Here is a 16,884-nt window from a genome sequence, read left to right as displayed (position 1 = left end):
ATGCACCTGACGTGGGGAAATTGCCAGATGTTGACAGGGGTGCTTGCAGATGTTGGACTTTCACTTATATTTGTCTGTTTTCTAAATCTGCTTATTTATTATACACAGTGAAGCTCAAACAATGTAGCGAACTTGTAGAAAAAGTACATCGCTTAGTTTCTAAGTGCCCTCAACTAAAAGAAAGGTGCTCTATCATTCCTTTTGAGTCGAGATCGGACAAAACCTGGTGAAAATGCGATGAAATGTCCTCAGATAACAGCTCGGTGTTCTGTCCGTGCGTCAGACGTGCAGGACTTATCAAAGAATCTCAGTTGTACGACCTTTCATACTGTAAGATTTAAACCAGCAGTCAACAGCTGACGACAGAAGAATTCCTCACTCTGTCGCAAACAAACAGCAGAAACGTGATGAAACACGATGTAGTTTGTCGATGATGCAGAAGAGGGAGACAGTCACCCAGTGGGTGACTTCAATCCACTCTGAGCTCTACTGGTGAAGCATGTGAGACCCAAAACCCCTCGGACGGACCACATGCAGATCATTTGATTTTTCGCTTTATACTCTCTCTTGTGCAGACTTCAATTAGAAGTTGATTCTTCTCCATCGAAACCAGGTGAAAGAGCTTTGTGTTAACAGCCTGAGATTTTAACCACAAAACTACAAGAAGTCATGAAGTCAGACATTAATGATGCATTCCATCGCGCCTCCTCTCGGTTGCTCCTCCAAAGAGCCTGGAAGGATCCCTTAGGATCCCCAAGCCCTTCCTGTCCACAGCCTACAGAAATATTCCCACAAAATGCTTCACTCCCAATGTTACAGGAAAAATCTCACATGGATAAATAGGTCATACATGTTGTGGTACCTTTTTAAGAGATTAATCACATTGTAGTCAATATGCTCATCACTGGACTTCAGTTGTTGTTGTATCATGAAATTATACGGGCACCATCTTTAATAGGAATAATAATACTCGGGTTTTTGTCTCCTTCCATGTCCAGTGACCGAGGGATTCCAAGTCAGCACCGGCTATTGGTACTAGATATGTAGTGTAAAACTGAGTTTCCGTTTTTAAAAGCTTCCATGTCCACTGGCCTGGGGTGTCTGGAGTCTTGGGTCTCTTTCTTTCGTTTTAGTGCCTCTTCCTATATTCTTCTCACCTGCAAGACACCTGAAACGTCTTGCTGAGGAGGGGAATTACGTTTCACTTCTGCTCATCAGGTACAAGAATTGCAAACGTTTGTGTTTGCGTACATTCTTGGGACTGATGGTGTGATTTAGTGTTCTGCATGTTTTCGGTGAGGTCGTTAGATGGTTCGCGTATTCGGAGCATATTGTGAAACAGCAGTCAAATGTAAAAGATGAGAGCGGTGAGGCAAGAGCTTCTCTTAAAATAAATTCAAACACATGCTTTTATAGATGCTATTTTCATTTTCCCCCCTGCTACTCAAGCTTATTTTGCTTTTAATCAATTTGTATATGAAGCTTTGTTTCCACAACAAATATATTCTAATATTTTGTATCTATATTTGCCAGCACTGAATAAGCTAACGTGTGGGTTTGCAGTCGCCTCAGCAAACTGGTTGAACAGCCGCATCGTTCGTGAGGACTGCAGTTCCTGGTTGGTGTCCGGTTTAGCGCGGAGGAATGTGAGTGACTCATGTGGTACGTTTACCTTTGGTGACTTAAAGCACACCTCTTTATCAGCTCTGGATCTGACGGGCTAAGCAGTTCCTCTGCATGTTTATTTTTGGGCAGAAGAGAACCGACGGCTGTGCAGGAAGAAAAAAGACAAATATGGATGACAAGCAAAAGATCACCTGATTTAAGCTGCAACAGCTTTTAACGTTTCCTGCTGTGCCGACTTCCTACACCCATACCTGCAAAACACACCAGTGAGCATGAGATCCTCCACCATTACTTGCCTGGGAGTGGTCAGCACAGCCAGCATGGTGCTGACCTGTTCTGTGTGTGTGTGTGTGTGTGTGTGTGTGTGTGTATACAAGCATAAAGTGCTGCTGTTTGATTTCAGCCCCTTTTAGACAATAGAAATGAACAGTTTATGTCTGACACGTCAAATTAGAAAATGCTTCAGTGTAACAAAAGAGGAAAAAAAATCATTTGAACATCCTGATCCCATGACACACTTTGTCTCAGACACTTAGCACAGTCAAAGTCCTGCAGCATATCAGTACATTGTGTTAGATATGCCCGATTGGCTTATCGGTCCAGGGCAGGGCCCCCGACATGTGGGTGGAACCAGGTCAGCCGTCCCGGGTCTGTTCCACAAGGGAATAAATGACTTCTCTAGTTTTCAATAACAACAGCTTGGTACAAATAAATTGGGAAGCATTTTGTTTCCCGGGCACAAGCGGGACACACGGCGAGCTGAATCTCTGAATTTACAAAGTTTGAGTTTATCCTTTAGAAGAATTTAGTCAACACGACGTCTGGACTACCCCGAAAAACCCATGCTGGGCTACAATCATCTATTCATGGTATTCTAGTCAAAAGTGCCTCTGCAGCTCTGTGTATCCCTCAGAGTGTAAAATCTTGATTCCTAGGAGACATTTCTGCCAACCGAGACACCTGAACGGACACAAGTTCTTCTGTACGTAAAGCAATGCCCGTTGAAAAAGTTTATTTTTAACCACTTAAACATCTGTGCTGAGCTACAGCCTAAGTTAGCCTAGCATAAACACCAAAGACAGCAAGCCTAGCTTTATGAGGAATAAAAGAGGGGGGGAAAAAAAAGCTGATGGCACCTTTATAGGTAATTGATGAACACGTTAACCCTAATTTGTTTCATCAGAGTTTAATCAGGTTTCCGGGGAGTGAGTGCATTCAAACAGGTTGGCTGTTTTCAGTCTTTATGCAAAGCTAATTAAATGCTGCTAGCTTCATGTAGCACAATTGTGACGATAATGAATTTCCCTCATCCTAGTCAAAAACATAAATACAACAAAAAATTGTCAGAAAAATAATTAGCAAAACAAGTCAGATCTCATCAAGAGTAATTTGGGGGAAAAATATATTCAGCAGTGCAAGGCATGATTTATTAAAAGGACATTGGTTATAGGAAGGCTCCAGGATTTGATCTGGGATCTTTGATATTTCTGTATCTGTGTGCCAGCCAAACTCCAAGGATCTGAAGAGGAAACATAAATAACTCGCTTAACATTCTACTGACTTCCACACGTCAACAAGGTCACCATCGTTTACTGACTGACCTCTGTGAAACTGAAGAAGAGGCCGATACCGCCGACAAACCGCAGCACCTCCCCCGCGTACTGCTGGATGGTGCTGGCGCACGTGTCACAAGACACCGGTTTGCTTCCAAAGCATCTCTGGAGGCGGCAGGGGAACAGAAAACCCCAACAATCAGAAAGACGAGAAAAGACTCATTTCTGCTGAAAAACATACAAGTAGCAGACGGTTTACTTACGGCCGCACATGAGCCGTTGTAGTTGACGTGAGAGAAGCCGCAGCAGTCCAGGGTCTTTTCTATGTCAGTCTGAGTGGCCTCGGATTTGTTCCATCCAACCTCCAGGAGACTGTTCTGTTCCAGAGAGAAAATATCACAAGATTCAAAGTGCGCCAACAATCCTGCCCCCCCCCCCAAACAAAAACAAAACAAAACAAAAAACCCACTGACACTAGTTATAATTTATGAGCATAAATATTCATATGGAAATTTTAAAAAACCCTCTCTTTTTTTTGTTTTACATGCATTTTTAAACTTGTTTTTATATACATAATATCAACATTAGTTGATGGGTGCTAAAGTTAGTTGTAAAATATGACATTAGATGAGATACCCGCAAAAAATCCATCACCATGCATCCCTCGGAACAACTTAAAGACCCTATTATGTTTGCTCGTTTTTATTTGTTTCCCTCATTCTATAAATAGCCACTCTGAGGCTGTGGCAGGTAGAGAGCAGATTTAGGATCCAACACTGTGGTTCGGCAAAGACTAAATCAACTTACCTGTTGGTCTTTGTTAAGAGCCAGACAAGCGCAGGACACAGAGAACTGCACCACAAACACTATGAAGAGGATAATCATGTACTGGACAGAGTTTAGGAAGTCTGACGAGGGACTGACAAACAGAAACGTCATCTTCACCTTAGAAACACCACCGGAAACAAAACAAACCCCACACTGAAGGATACGAAGAAGAGCAGGACCTGGTGGTGGTTCAGGGCACCGCACAGCCCCATGAAGGCAACCAAGAACAGGAAGATACCCACGCCGATGACCCCTGCCACCACCTGGATGCTGGAGACCAGGCCGAACCATTTCCCCCAGGCGGCCACTCCGATCAGCAGCAGGCTCACCAGCTGAAAAGAGAAGGGAAAAATAAATAAAAAGATGGAATGAAGAAGGAGGAAGCAGTTCCTGGCAGATCAGCGCTGTGGATTTACTCCACCAGGAAGGTGACAGAGCCGGAAAAGATACAATTAAATGGTTAATTAAGGCAGAATAGAGACAAATTTCTGACCAGGCTCAAAACACGGAAACACCTGCATGGGCCTGATTATTCTGGACTTTATGTTTTAGTGTGACGATATACTTGTGAGAATACCAAACTTCCTGTCAATCATAACGTTTATGATTGACGTTTATAGTAAGATTAATGCCACTGGATTACATTTGTGGGCTACTTTGTTAAAGTAGAAGGAAAAAAACAAAACAGAACGTTCGGGCTCATTAACAACGAAACAGGAACCTCTACCACCTCGCCTAGTGTGCAATGATCTATGTGGACTGTCACATGTCGTGATGACACCTTTAATACATGCATGTGATGCACAAACACTCCGGAGTGACCTTTACTTACATCAAGGGCCATTATCGTCTTTAGAAATGGTTCAACACAATCTGAACGGAGTTGTCAGTCTTTGGCACTCCGTATAGTACCACTTCCCCGTGTCTGTACTTTTATTTGCCATCGAGTATTACTACTTATCCATGAAATCCACCGATTGCAGTACTGCGTGTTTGACAAGTCGTTGTCTTTAGTCATCATTGATCACCGGCACCTGCGGCCACTTCATTACAACTGAACTCAACACAAAACTCCACCGTTTTTGTTGTGTTTGTTTTTACAAACACAACAAAAACAAGTTACGTCATTACTTCTTGAACACATCTGAGTTAATTACACAAAGACACTTACGACATAAAGAATGTTGAGAGCGCAGAGCGAGTTCCTGGTGCAAGAAAATCCGCCGCAAACCATCGCTGCTCGCCGGACGCTCACAACCTCTCTCTGACTCGGGATTTCACTTCAAGCTTTTTTTTGTTGATTTTTTTTTTCAACGGGACTCCGCCGGTCTTGGCACTTCCTGCCTCCTCCTCCTCCTCCTCTGTTCCACCTCCTCTCGAGTGCAGGTGAGACAAAACTGCACACCAAGTCACCCTGCCGCTCCAGGTTGTCATTGACTGGCCTGTTACATCCTATCAGCCCAAGTAAACGGAGATAAGTTCGGCTACAGACGAGAGAATGCAGCTGAAGGATGTTTACACTTCATTACGTTTACATTTCAGCTCACTGGATGATCACGTCACTGTTCCCACGCCATGGTTGCTCGTTCCCGAGTGCGCTCCCTAGCTCCTCCTTGTGGCTACTCAGGGATCACAGACTCATTATTAAGGGTCTCATTGGCAATCATTTCATTAATTTGAGATTTGTAAAGATGTAGAGAGAAGCAGTCAGAGTTTTGTTTTATTTTGAGGTCACGAAATATAACTTGTTCCCTCAATTTTGCTATTGTATGGCCCCATGATATAACCCAGTCCTTCAGTATTGTGTGTGTTTGTGTTTGTGCGTGTGCTTCTTTACACATATGCTCTGACATGTATGCATGACCTGGCCTTTGCTTAATGTATGCTGAAACACATACGAAATGTTGTGGTTGTGGCAGTGTGTGTGTGTGTGTGGGGGGGGGGGGGGGGACTGACTCTGTGTCATCATGCCCTAAAAAAGCAGAACCATGGCAGCTCATGTAAATGCTCAAAGTCTTTTGTCTCCTCTCGCAATGAACCACATTTCTGCTGCAGGGGTTTGCATGTCATCCTTGAGGTGAGAGGAACGCTGACAAAATAATGGCAGAAGAAGAAGAAGTGAATTATGTGACGCTCAAGATTCAGGCTAACTCCACTCCTGGTGAGTTGCGTACTTGTGTTTTTTTACAGCCCAGCCTGGATGACTTGTAGTACTTTGATGATTTTCACATCCTGACCTACATGGACATGTACTGTAACTGGGTTCTGTGCCATGTTGTGTTTCCTCTGCTTCCTTCTTTAAACTTCTTTAAACCACATTTATGTTGGAAGCAGGTTCTGCAATGCCCACACAAACACATTTAATCAGTATTAATTTCAGATTTTGCGAACAGTAAAACATACTCATGTTTTCAATAGTGTACTGTATGTATATACAGTATATCTGATATGCAAATACATATGTGTGCACATAATATATACACACACGTGAGTACATGCATACATACATACATGTATACAAATAAGATAATTTTATATAACATTTAAGAATGTTCCGGGTTCCGGGTTCGAGTCCCGGCTGGAGCACGGGATCTTTCTGGGTGAGTCTCCATGTTCTCCCTGTGTCTGCGTGGGTTCTCTCTGGTACTCCAGCTTCCTCCACAGTCCAAAGACATCAAGAGGGGACCAGGTTAATCCAGACTCTAAATTGACCGTAGGCGTGGCTGTGAGTGTGAATGGCTGTCTGTCTCTATGTGTCGGCCCTGTGATGGACTGGTGACCTGTCCAGGGTGAACCCCGCCTCTCTCCTGAGGGCTGCTGGGATAGGCTCCAGCCCCCGTGACCCTTAACAGGATAAGTGGTAGAAAAAAAAGGATTTTATTGCAAAGCCTCTTAAATTCTTATCCTTCATCTTATTGTATCAGGACAGGAAAAGTTCATATCATTTTTGCGCCTCCGTGTCTCAGGGCTTCATTGAAGCCCACGCATGAGGGAAGAATGACTCATGAACGCTGCGATGCTTTTTGCTGCCCTGAAGCGTTTTAAAATTGCTCGATTAAATCCTTAAAGCAGGGACTGCATTCATAGTTCAGATGTTCATTTACTATTTCTTTTCTCACGTTTCTCAATGATGAAAACCATCCACTGTCACAGACAGCCCCACCCCCACCCCCACCCCACCCCCCCAAATCTACAGCCGTGATACCAAACATGTTTCTTTAGTGGGGTTTCAAACATAAAATATTCTGGAATTTGCTTCTTCTTTGCTGCTCTAAAATGGTGAAGTTACCACAGCAGAGCTCCAGTCTCAGTGACAGTGACCTTTGGCCTCCAAAATGTTTCGTTCACCCTTAAGTCATCGTGGATATTTGTTAAAAATTTTGTTTTTGTTTTTTTGGAGAAACTCCCTCCATTCTTGATGCATCATTTTATGTCATTTTTTAGTGTCCCAAGACTGCACGACACTCTGACAGAGGCGTTTTTCTTTTTCTTTTTCCTTGAGGCCTTTTTTCTGTTTCCAGGGGTACCCAGAGGTGGTGAGGTGATCTATGATGAGGTGAAGACTAAGCAGCTGGCACAGAACCCAAATCCTGACAAACCAGGTTCTCTTCACATGAAAACCTTCCAATGTTATATTACAGGTGTCTGTTAAAATGACAATCGTAAACTGATGCTTTGTCTCATTAGGTGACGAAAAGAAATCGCAGCTCCCTTCTCCTCTCTGTGTGGCGGCAGCTGCTCTGGTCGTCATTTGCGTCATCTCGTTGTCGGTCATCATCGCTCTTAGTATCCACTGTGAGTTTGTCCGTCTGTCAACCTGAAGGACGTTCCAGTCAGTTTGACTGTAATAAGTGAGTCCAACAATAGTTAGGTCTCTCTCCAAATGCAGTCAACACAGCCATATCAAGGCAGAGCAGAGAAAACATCGACTTGACGGCACAGAACCTGCAGCTGAGGATGGAGAGGGCCGACCTGCAGAAAAAGAGAGATGACCTCAACTGGACCATTGGAGTCATCCTTGAATACGATCAGTTCCCCGTAGATGAGTACTGCCCCCAAAAAGGTGAAAACTGTCTACAATCCATGCAAAGAAAATGTTTGGATGTGAACCAACAGCTGAGTTCTTGCTCATTAACTCATCACCGCCAGGTGAATCTCTCCACGTTTCACAGCTTACCATTAGCCTCCTCGCATAACTGCCGAAGTCCTACTTTGGCCAAATTGAGCCAGTAAGGCAAAGTGACTCTGCAGCCGTATGAGAGTGTAGGTAGGCAGATATCTCCATGCAGCTGACATCGGGCAACAGGCGGGGTTCACCCTGGACGGGTCGCCAGTCTCATGGGGCCATCAGGAGTAATCAGGGGGTCAGTGCCTTGCTTAAGGACACTTCAACATGGTCACCAGGAGAAGTGAGGATCGAACCAGCAACCCTTTGGTTGCCCCTGGCAGATATCTCCATTTGGCCAAACTATGACTGAGGCAATTATGCTATGAGGCTAACGATATGGCGTTTGCACGCTGCCAGGAGGATGTGAACTGAGCATGTTCACACAAAAAAACCCACTCACGTTGACAGATATTTCCTCTTCTGGTTAGCCGTCTGCTAACACCTATGAGAATAAAGTAGTAGCCACTGTTGCACCGCTGCAGCTGAGCAGCCGGAACATGTGGCGCCTGTGACGCGTTACGGTGTTGATAATAACCGTAATTCCCTTTGTCACTGCTCCTGTTTCCTGTAACCCCTACACTGAGGAGCCAGCCATTTTTACTTTACTTACGCATCAATCTAATGTTGCTTTTAAAAGTCATTTCTTAGCAGGATGTATCTTCTCTATCTCTGTCTGACCAAAATAGAAAAACAGTAATTTGAAAAAAGATTTTTTAATTCAATGCAATCCCCTTGTTAAACAAAGGCTTTCATTATTTGATAATTTATTGTGTGATTTTCACTGTGAAATGTCGTGTCTCTGTGGTAGAGTGCGAGCCTTGTCTCAGTGGATGGCTGCTCTTCCAGTCCAGCTGTTACTTTTTCTCAGATCCTTCTGAAAAGCTGTCCTGGAGCAGAGGTGCTTCCAGGTGCAGAGACGTTCATTCAGATATGGTGCTGATTGAAACACAGGAGGAACAGGCAAGATCGGTTTTACGATTTACTTTTGTCTCATTTATATTTTCATCTCTGTTCTGATTGAATTAAACTTTGCATTTAATGCTGTAAAAATAGATGTTTGTCATGTGACCCTGCAGTAGTGCTACGTATTTGTCTAAAACAGGAGGAAAACTAAGAACTTCAAGACGGGGGGGGGGGGGGGGGGTGTCAATATACTTTTGTATCAACGTTGCCAGTTAGCATACTGTCTGCATCGACTCATCTAAAGTAGTAGAAACTAGAAAGTGTGTGGCTAATCAAAACGCTTCCAGGTCACCTTGAGTGCGAGCTTACATTTGTGGCACATTTTGAGAGACTTCCTCAGAACTTATCAGAGGTATCATGTTCATGAGAAATGGACGGACAGACAAAAACATACAGTGTAGAAAAAAAGATGGAAAAAAAATGGACAGAGAATCTCGGCTGGACATGCATGGGAGACTTTCTACACGGGACATTAGGAAAAAAACTGGTTGTGATTATTATTCTGCAAAAATAAAAAAAAAAACTTCTGGTAACGGATGGCTTCATATCAAATTTTAGGATTTCCTCAATAACCATACTAAAAGGTATGAATCGGATCGTGGCTACTGGATTGGCCTGAAAAAGGACGCAAGTGACGGGTGGATGTGGGACAACGGAAAAAACCTCACGGTGATGTAAGCACACAGCAATCACTCCAACATGTCCACATGTGTTGTTTCACTCTCCCTGAATCGTGTCCACAGCAGAGTTTTCCCACTGCACATTGAGGCGTTAATGCTAAACCGAGCTAAGCTAAGCTAACCATGTGCTGGCTGTAGGTTCATTGTCATCATCCAAAAATAGGAGCTTGGAGTACTGGGGCCAGGGGGGGAGACAAAAACAACAACAACAACAAACAAACGAGAGGCACTTGGAGAAAAAAAAAAGTGGGAATGTTGATCATAAAGGCGAACAAATGCAGAGGAGGAAGAAATGTCTTTACATGGTGCATTTTGGGAATAAAGATGGAATTTCACAAACACATTTGACATTTTGAGATTAAAGTCTTTGAGACGACATCAAACAGTGCACACAACTGCCTCTGCGTGTCTGTAAATTGCCCGGCAAAAATGTACAAAGTCTTGACATTTCAACTTCATTCTGGACATTTGGACTTTTTTGCTCGCAGCGCATGATGAAAGAAGTCCTCGTCCTCTCGTTTGAGTTCCTCCTCCCGGGCACTTCTACTGCTTTGTAGCACACAGATTTATCCTGTGTCTCCTCTTAACCAGGTTCTGGCTCCCAGGACAAGAGAGCAGGGAAGGGAATTGTGGTGTAATCCTGTCAGATGCTGACCCACTGGCTAACTGGAGGAAAGCCAGATGTGATTATGTGAACCCCTGGATCTGTGAAAGAAGAGCACTGATTAAACTGGATTAGGAGGTCATCCATCCATCCATCCATCCATCCATCCATCCATCCATCCATCCATCCAGACAGTCCTAAACCGCAATATTTTGGAGAGAGAAAACAAGCTGTGAATACAGGGGGGAAAAAAAAACACATTCTAATGTCTCATTACTTCGAGCTAGCGACTGTAACTACAGTATATTTGTAAACATGTACTAAAATCTTGAAGATTGATTGACAGGCGTATGTCATGACGTCACTGTATAGGCTGAAATGCGTCACTCGTGTGTGTATGTGAGAACCGTCTGCAGGAAGACTAACCACTTGGATTTTGAAAGGAAAAAAAATATATCAAGAAATTGATTCCCTTTGTTGATAAATTGTGAGGAAAGATGTCGCTGAATAGGTGAACAGTGTGACGTGTGGTGGGTTTAATGGCGTTTTTTTTTATTTCAGCTTGAACTTAAGCACATTACATATATTAACAAAATTCTTTTGATGATAACGTGAGATGGTAAAATATAATGCAATCAAATGTAAATTTAAACTGGACTAAAAAATAAAAGTGAGATTAAAATTGAGATTTATTTTTCTTGCCTTAAATAAATACAGGCTGCAGTTTCAGTGCTTCACAATGAAAAAAACTCATTTTCCCAGCCTTGCATGCCGACTACGACCACATCTTTCTCCATCCATTCATTCATCGTCTTCCGCTTATTCCTACTTTAAGGGTTGCAGGGGGTGGAGCCTATCCCAGCGTCAACGGGCAAGAGGCGGGGTTCACCCTGGACGGGTCACCAGTCCATCACAGGGAAAGATCCCGTGCCTGAGCCGGGACTCGAACCCGGAACCTTCTTGCTGTGAGGCCGCAGTTCAAGACATACAAAGTATTATTTCACTGACAACAAACGTTTCAAATAAGTCGAGGGTGTTTTTAACAAAAGAGAAATTTGTTGTCCAAAATCTATTAAATGCACATCAAGTTATTACTCTGGGTTCCTTCATCACCGTGAACACGAGAACTGGATTTAACCGTCCTGCTGCTAGTAAACTGATCACTAACAACAAAATCCTTCTTCTTGTTAGCACGTTAAGGTGCAGACATCCTTTCGACCGCGGCGAGTTACAACCAGGCGGATCTCTGATTGCAAAACTCAAGATGTCAAGGTCGAATTCAACAGCAGCTTCCTCCATTGATGAGCACATTCTTCTTTTTTTTAAGCTGCTGACATGTTTGTAAGTATTTGTGGGCGTGTGTGTGTGTGTGTGTGTGTGTGAGAGAGAGAGAGAGAGGGAGAGAGAGAGAGCATGCAATAACCACAAAGCCACCTCTGGCACGGCTGTGTTAAATGTGTGTTGTGTGACATATTCTGAAGAGGAAGTCAGTTCTTATCTTTTGTACTGTAACAAAACGACACCGGCGTCGGTTTCTGTGCAGTTCACGGCTTCTCTGCGCTGAAACAAGTAGCTTTTGATGTGGTTTGAAGATGGAGGAGGAACTCCAATACGCTACAGTGATTTTTAAGAATGTTCATCAACCTCCAAAGGGTGAGCTGCTCAGTTACCTCCCTTGTGTCTTTCAAGCCAATGACAATGACAATGTAACTCATTATTCCAAGACCAAGATCGTTTTCTTGTACCTTTAAGTCACCTTCGGTTGATCGGTTTGACTGCAACTGAAACTGTCTGGTATTTAGATTGCATGGTTCAGCTTTTTTTTTTTTTTCTGTTCAAACAGGAAGTGTTGAACAAAAACAACAACCTGGAACCCTCATTGTGTTATTTTATTGTGAACTGATCCGCTTATTTAGTAGCTTGTAACTGTTTCCCCATTTTTGCTGTTTCTGCTTCCCAGAAAGAAAAGAGCCGACATCTCCACCCAGCGAAGGGCCTGCTGCCGCTGCGCCGAGTAACTTCTAAAGCTTCACTGCATAGAGCATCAACCAATTGTTTCGAAGGAATCATCACCACTGGATCCTCCAGCACTAACAGATCAGCGACTGAGACTGTCATGTGTCTGGATAGGTTTCCACATCAGTGGCAGTTTATATTTCGCCTCCTTTTTTTTTTTTCTTTCCTTTTTTTAAATGAAGTGAATTAAAATAACCACCAAATATACTCTGTCGCACTGAATTTGGACTTCTATTTTTCCAAAACAAGACATGAATTGACATTTTTCACTGAAATTGTGGCTGAATTGTTTTATAGCTCCGTGTAATATTTCCAAGAGAATTAATTAATGCAAAAAAAAAAAGAAAGCTGTTACATGGGATATCTCTGCAAAAAAAGAAAGTAGTTTTTCCATAATGATTATTATTTATTGATTAAGTGGTATGTACCACGTATGGTTGCTTTATTCATCCACGGCACAGCTCCCTGTCTACGCGTTGCACGTTCAGATGCGCCCTCGTAAGAAAAGCAAAGCTGCGTTCAACGACGCTGGCCCTCTGAGACGAGAGCTCTGTTGCTGAAGTCCTTAGAAAAAGAAGAAACGATACAAATGCAGTTCTGAGGCTCGATTTGAGCCTTGGGACAACATTTGAGTCGATAGTCAGCGCTTCAGTTTCGTAGGATGTGACTCTATAAAGTAACAGTCTTGCTGCTCAGTAGATTTACCAGGGCTCATTTCTGACAATAGAATTCCCCACGTTAACGTCGTAGGAGATGATTAATGCTCCACTTTGAAATATAACTTTTCCCTTTAGATCGTGACGCGCCTGCAAAACCCCGGTGTTTGTATCTGACGGTTGCGTGTTTGGGGACGCTTGGTGCTGGGATTCTCTGCGTCCTTGTCATCGGTGAGTTTCATTGCACCACACAAATGATTTCCACTGACCAAGTCAGGTCAGCACATTTCCAGAACATCGGCTGATGTTCTCTTGAACTGCACCCTAAAACGCCTCGTGAGGTGCGCTTCTAACGGTGGCGATTGAGACCCCAATCACGTGGTCCACTTTGCACGCCAGATATCTGCTGCTTGTTCTGGTAGTTCACTGGTTTACATTAAAAACAAACAAACAAACAAACAAACCCAACTCTATTTCATGGTGCCATTCAACAGTCAAGGACAATGCTGCTTGTTTTCCCCTCAGGGGCGGAATGAGTCAGGAGCTCTTAGCGAATACTGACAATGTTGAATATCGAATGTGCTGACTTCTGAAAGATATTGTTGATGTGGAGGCTGCACGGTGGTGCAGTGGTCAGCACTGTGGCCTCACAGCAAGAAGGTTCTAGGTTCGAGTCCCGGCTCGGGCGCGGGATCTTTCTGTGTGAGTCTCCATGTTCTCCGTGTTCTTGTGTGGGTTCTCTCTGGTACTCCAGCTTCCTCCCACAGTCCAAAGACATCAAGAGGGGATGAGGCTGATTGATACTCTAAATTGACCATAGGTATGAATGTGAGTGTGAATGGTTGTTCGTCTCTCTATGTTGAACCTGCGATGGACTGGCGACCTGTCCAGGGTGAACCCCGCCTCTCGCCCGTAGACGCTGGGATAGGCTCCACCCCCCCGACCCTTAACAGGAATAAGCGGAAGACGATGGATGAATGTTGATGTGGAATTATTGGTATATCTTAAAAAAGCACTTCTTCTGTCACTAGATGCCACTCAAACTTGACGCACTTTGCCTACTTCCTCAGGTTTCTCCCTCCAGTCTAAATTCTTGCTCGTGTTGTATGTCGCTTTGGACAAAAGCGTCTGCTAAATGAAATTGTAGAATTGTAGAACATTAACTCAGAGTTGTAGAATTGTAGAACATTAACTCAGAGTTGTAACATACAAGCTGCTTTGCGACATGCTGTGTTGAATTATTTTTTTTTTAAATCCTTAACAGGATAAGCAGTAGAAAATGGATGGATGGATGGATTTGATCTCTCAGTATGAATCATCAAGTCTACATCTACAGCTGCTTGTTTACTTCCTGTCAACATTCTCTCTCGCTCTCTCTCGCTCTCTCTGTTGGACACAATTCTGTCCAGCGGTTAACTTTACTGCTTTGGAGGTTGAAGTGTTTCTGGCTGTTCAGCATAAAATGACATTCAAAACCAAGGGTTGCATGTTGGCAAATGGAAAATGATCTTTTCCCGGTTGATTCTTTTCGCTGTCATCATAGTTTACGTGACCCTGAGGGCAAACCTCCACAACCTCATGGCAGTAAAACAACAGAGGATCCAGGAAAGGATCGTCTTGGACAAAGAGATGGAACATCTGAGCGGAGACAGAGACGAGCTCAGTTTTAAGCTGTCGATCATAATGACATTTGACAGCTTTCCAGTGGAGAAGTATTGCCCTGAAAAAGGTAATTCCCTCAAGGCTGTTAACTCATTAATGGAGAGGTACGGCAGCTTGGCGACGTCTTTTCATAGAACTAAGCAGGGTTTCCTAAGCTGAACCTGCACAGACTTGATACAGAACATGAACACGACGTCCTCCGCCGTCTCTCTGAGTGTTGCTGTGCTCCGTCGACAACTAAACGAACTCAGCAGCAGGTGTGAAAGGGAGAATTGTCACTATGAGAAAAACAAAACCTGGAAGTCACGTTTCATGAACTATATCATGTATAATCAGTTCCTCATCAAAAATGTGCAGACGTAATGTAGTGATATTATATGTTTGTATTTTCTTTGACAATTCAGAATTCTGATTCAAATGTTACAAATCCTGAGTGCGTTTTTCCTTCTTCTGAATTGAGAGTGTCAACCCTGCCAGAGCGGCTGGACTCTCCACCAGGGAAAGTGCTACTTTTTCTCTGGTGCTCGGAAGTCTTGGTATGAAAGCCGACAGTACTGCAAAGACAGTGCGGCAGTGCTAGTTGTTATCGACAGTCTCCAAGAACAGGTGAGCTTCGCCGACATGGAACCCCAGTAATTCATTCTGATTTCAGAGACTGCATGAAAATACAAGCGCTGAAAACGCAGGAAAAACCATGTATTTCAGCCTCAAATTCCAAGCTTTTTTTTTTTCTTTCTTTTTTTTCATTTTCTAGCAATTAATTATTCTGGTGATCGGAGCTCAGTAGGAACGCGAAGGGTCAGTTTTTGATGATCTCTCTTGATGACTCAACAGGAATTCCTCGGTAATCACTCGGATTATTCCAGGGACGGGTTCTGGATCGATGGAGACACAAAGAAAGACTTTTGCTCGGTTGATGGACTCAACGACGCTTCTGAGTAAGAGACCCCTTCTCTTGCGCGCGCTCTCTCTCTCTCTCTCTCTCTCTGTCTCTCTCTCTCTGCTCATCTAAGAGTGGGGCCTTTGAGTACCCCTGGATACTTGTGTCTTATTTGTAGGAATTCCCTCCAGGTGTTCCTGGGATATCTCAGACATTTAGCTTGACAGCGACCTTCACGTAGAGATGAATGGAAAACTCATATACATCCCCTCCAGTCCGCTGTGCACGCATCTGCACGGACACGAGCCTGGATTCAACTACTTTGACAATGTCTCGGTGGTCACGTCACGTTAATAAATGTCGTGATGTGAATCTTCTGTGTTTCAAGGTGGAAGCAGCCGTGTGTGCTGTTGGTCCATGACGAGGATGCTACCGCCTGCTGGAAACCAGCCAAGTGTAGGCGATGGAACAAATTCATCTGCGAGAATAGCGCCATCAAGTGGACCAATTAGTTCAACACTGCATTTGTTATTTTCAACTTAAAATTCTTATTTTTGTTTTGGAAAAAAAAAATGGTGTTGTTGTATTCCATTGATATTCTATCTTGTATGTGACATTATCATCTCTCTGGGTGGAAATCATCTGTGGCTGCCAGGCCAGGGTGGACCGTCGCCGACCTCAAAGATTGGAGAACAATCTGTGTTTTCTGTGCTGGAAATGCAAGCATTTGCACCAATTGTGCAAACTAGTTCCTAGAGCTGGTGCAACAGTTCCCAAGGCCGACTTCCTCTATACTGGGTGTTCAGCTTTTTTTTTTTTTTTTACTTTGCGTACGTTTTAAGTGCCCCCACCCTGGGCCTGGCTCCAGGGCGGGGCCCCGGTGCCCCTCCGGGCAGGGTACATGTAGCACTTGCTGGTTTTTCCATGAAGGGTGGGGGCTCGAAGGCGAGCGCCTGGTGGCCGGGCCTTGGTCCGTGGGGCCCGGCCGGGACCAGCCCGAAGAGGAGACACAGGCACGTCCTCCCTTGGACTCACCACTCATCGGGGGAATCGGAGGGGTCCGGTGCAATGTGGTTTGGGTGGCAGTTTCAGGCGGGTGCCTCGGCTGTCTGAACCACAGACATGGAAGCTGGCTTTTGGGACATGGAACGTTACCTCTCTGGTGGGGAAGGAGCTGGGGCTGGTGGAAGAGGTTGAGCGTTACCGGCTAGATATAGTCGGGTTGGGGGAATGGGTCCTGACTGTGGT

The 16,884-nt window shown here is 44.0% G+C and overlaps 3 protein-coding genes across 6 annotated transcripts; 2 read left to right on the top strand and 1 right to left on the bottom strand.

Moving 5' to 3' along the window:
- Positions 1-1,203: 1,203 nt before the first annotated feature.
- LOC147252944 (C-type lectin domain family 4 member E-like) lies at positions 1,204-11,091 on the top strand. Of its 3 annotated transcripts, XM_086217878.1 has the most exons (9): positions 1,204-1,662; positions 1,756-1,892; positions 6,063-6,168; positions 7,529-7,609; positions 7,695-7,802; positions 7,897-8,070; positions 8,984-9,135; positions 9,697-9,812; positions 10,410-11,091. In XM_086217878.1, the coding sequence occupies exons 3-9, from the start codon at positions 6,108-6,110 to the stop codon at positions 10,555-10,557; spliced, it is 840 nt and encodes a 279-aa protein (XP_086074004.1). In that variant the 5' UTR covers positions 1,204-1,662; positions 1,756-1,892; positions 6,063-6,107; the 3' UTR covers positions 10,558-11,091. The 3 variants fall into 3 exon arrangements, with proteins under 3 accessions (XP_086074004.1, XP_086074005.1, XP_086074003.1); XM_086217877.1 differs by lacking the exons at positions 1,204-1,662; positions 1,756-1,892 and adding an exon at positions 5,105-5,393; XM_086217879.1 differs by lacking the exons at positions 1,204-1,662; positions 1,756-1,892; positions 7,529-7,609 and adding an exon at positions 5,102-5,393.
- tspan13a (tetraspanin 13a) lies at positions 2,023-5,551 on the bottom strand. The gene is made up of 6 exons (XM_086217880.1): positions 5,179-5,551; positions 4,172-4,339; positions 3,987-4,067; positions 3,443-3,556; positions 3,228-3,344; positions 2,023-3,145 (listed from the first exon to the last, which is right to left on the bottom strand). Exons 1-6 carry the CDS (start codon positions 5,239-5,241, stop codon positions 3,071-3,073), a joined length of 618 nt encoding a protein of 205 aa, XP_086074006.1. The 5' UTR covers positions 5,242-5,551; the 3' UTR covers positions 2,023-3,070.
- Positions 11,092-11,291: 200 nt separating the features above from the next.
- LOC147252943 (asialoglycoprotein receptor 2-like) lies at positions 11,292-16,159 on the top strand. 2 transcript variants are annotated; one of them, XM_086217079.1, is made up of 9 exons: positions 11,292-11,387; positions 11,614-11,763; positions 11,966-12,075; positions 12,383-12,436; positions 13,233-13,325; positions 14,638-14,823; positions 15,217-15,362; positions 15,591-15,694; positions 16,025-16,159. In XM_086217079.1, the coding sequence occupies exons 3-9, from the start codon at positions 12,015-12,017 to the stop codon at positions 16,146-16,148; spliced, it is 768 nt and encodes a 255-aa protein (XP_086073205.1). In that variant the 5' UTR covers positions 11,292-11,387; positions 11,614-11,763; positions 11,966-12,014; the 3' UTR covers positions 16,149-16,159. The 2 variants fall into 2 exon arrangements, with proteins under 2 accessions (XP_086073205.1, XP_086073206.1); XM_086217080.1 differs by having other exon boundaries at positions 11,382-11,414.
- The last annotated feature ends 725 nt before the right edge of the window (positions 16,160-16,884 follow it).

Source organism: Aulostomus chinensis, chromosome 11, assembly GCF_037954235.1.
Source record: "Aulostomus chinensis isolate RoL2024-O1b breed Wild chromosome 11, RoL_Achi_v1.0, whole genome shotgun sequence".
Classification (NCBI taxonomy): Eukaryota; Metazoa; Chordata; class Actinopteri; order Syngnathiformes; family Aulostomidae; genus Aulostomus; species Aulostomus chinensis.
The sequence above is the reverse complement of the archived record's forward strand: the minus strand, read 5'-3'. Positions and strand labels throughout refer to the sequence as shown.

Excerpts from the sequence above, each read along its gene's own strand:
- LOC147252944 (XM_086217878.1), top strand. The coding sequence starts at position 6,108 with ATGGCAGAAGAAGAAGAAGTGAATTATGTGACGCTCAAGATTCAGGCT. Across the intron at positions 6,169-7,528 it reads TCAGGCTAACTCCACTCCTG|GGGTACCCAGAGGTGGTGAG; the intron begins GTGAGTTGCGTA and ends TTCTGTTTCCAG. Across the intron at positions 7,803-7,896 it reads CATCGCTCTTAGTATCCACT|TCAACACAGCCATATCAAGG; the intron begins GTGAGTTTGTCC and ends CTCCAAATGCAG.
- LOC147252943 (XM_086217079.1), top strand. The coding sequence starts at position 12,015 with ATGGAGGAGGAACTCCAATACGCTACAGTGATTTTTAAGAATGTTCAT. Across the intron at positions 12,076-12,382 it reads TGTTCATCAACCTCCAAAGG|AAAGAAAAGAGCCGACATCT; the intron begins GTGAGCTGCTCA and ends TCTGCTTCCCAG. Across the intron at positions 12,437-13,232 it reads GCCTGCTGCCGCTGCGCCGA|ATCGTGACGCGCCTGCAAAA; the intron begins GTAACTTCTAAA and ends TTTTCCCTTTAG.
- tspan13a (XM_086217880.1), bottom strand. The coding sequence starts at position 5,241 with ATGGTTTGCGGCGGATTTTCTTGCACCAGGAACTCGCTCTGCGCTCTC. Across the intron at positions 3,345-3,442 it reads ACAACGGCTCATGTGCGGCC|AGATGCTTTGGAAGCAAACC; the intron begins GTAAGTAAACCG and ends TGCCGCCTCCAG. Across the intron at positions 3,146-3,227 it reads TCTTCTTCAGTTTCACAGAG|ATCCTTGGAGTTTGGCTGGC; the intron begins GTCAGTCAGTAA and ends TTTCCTCTTCAG.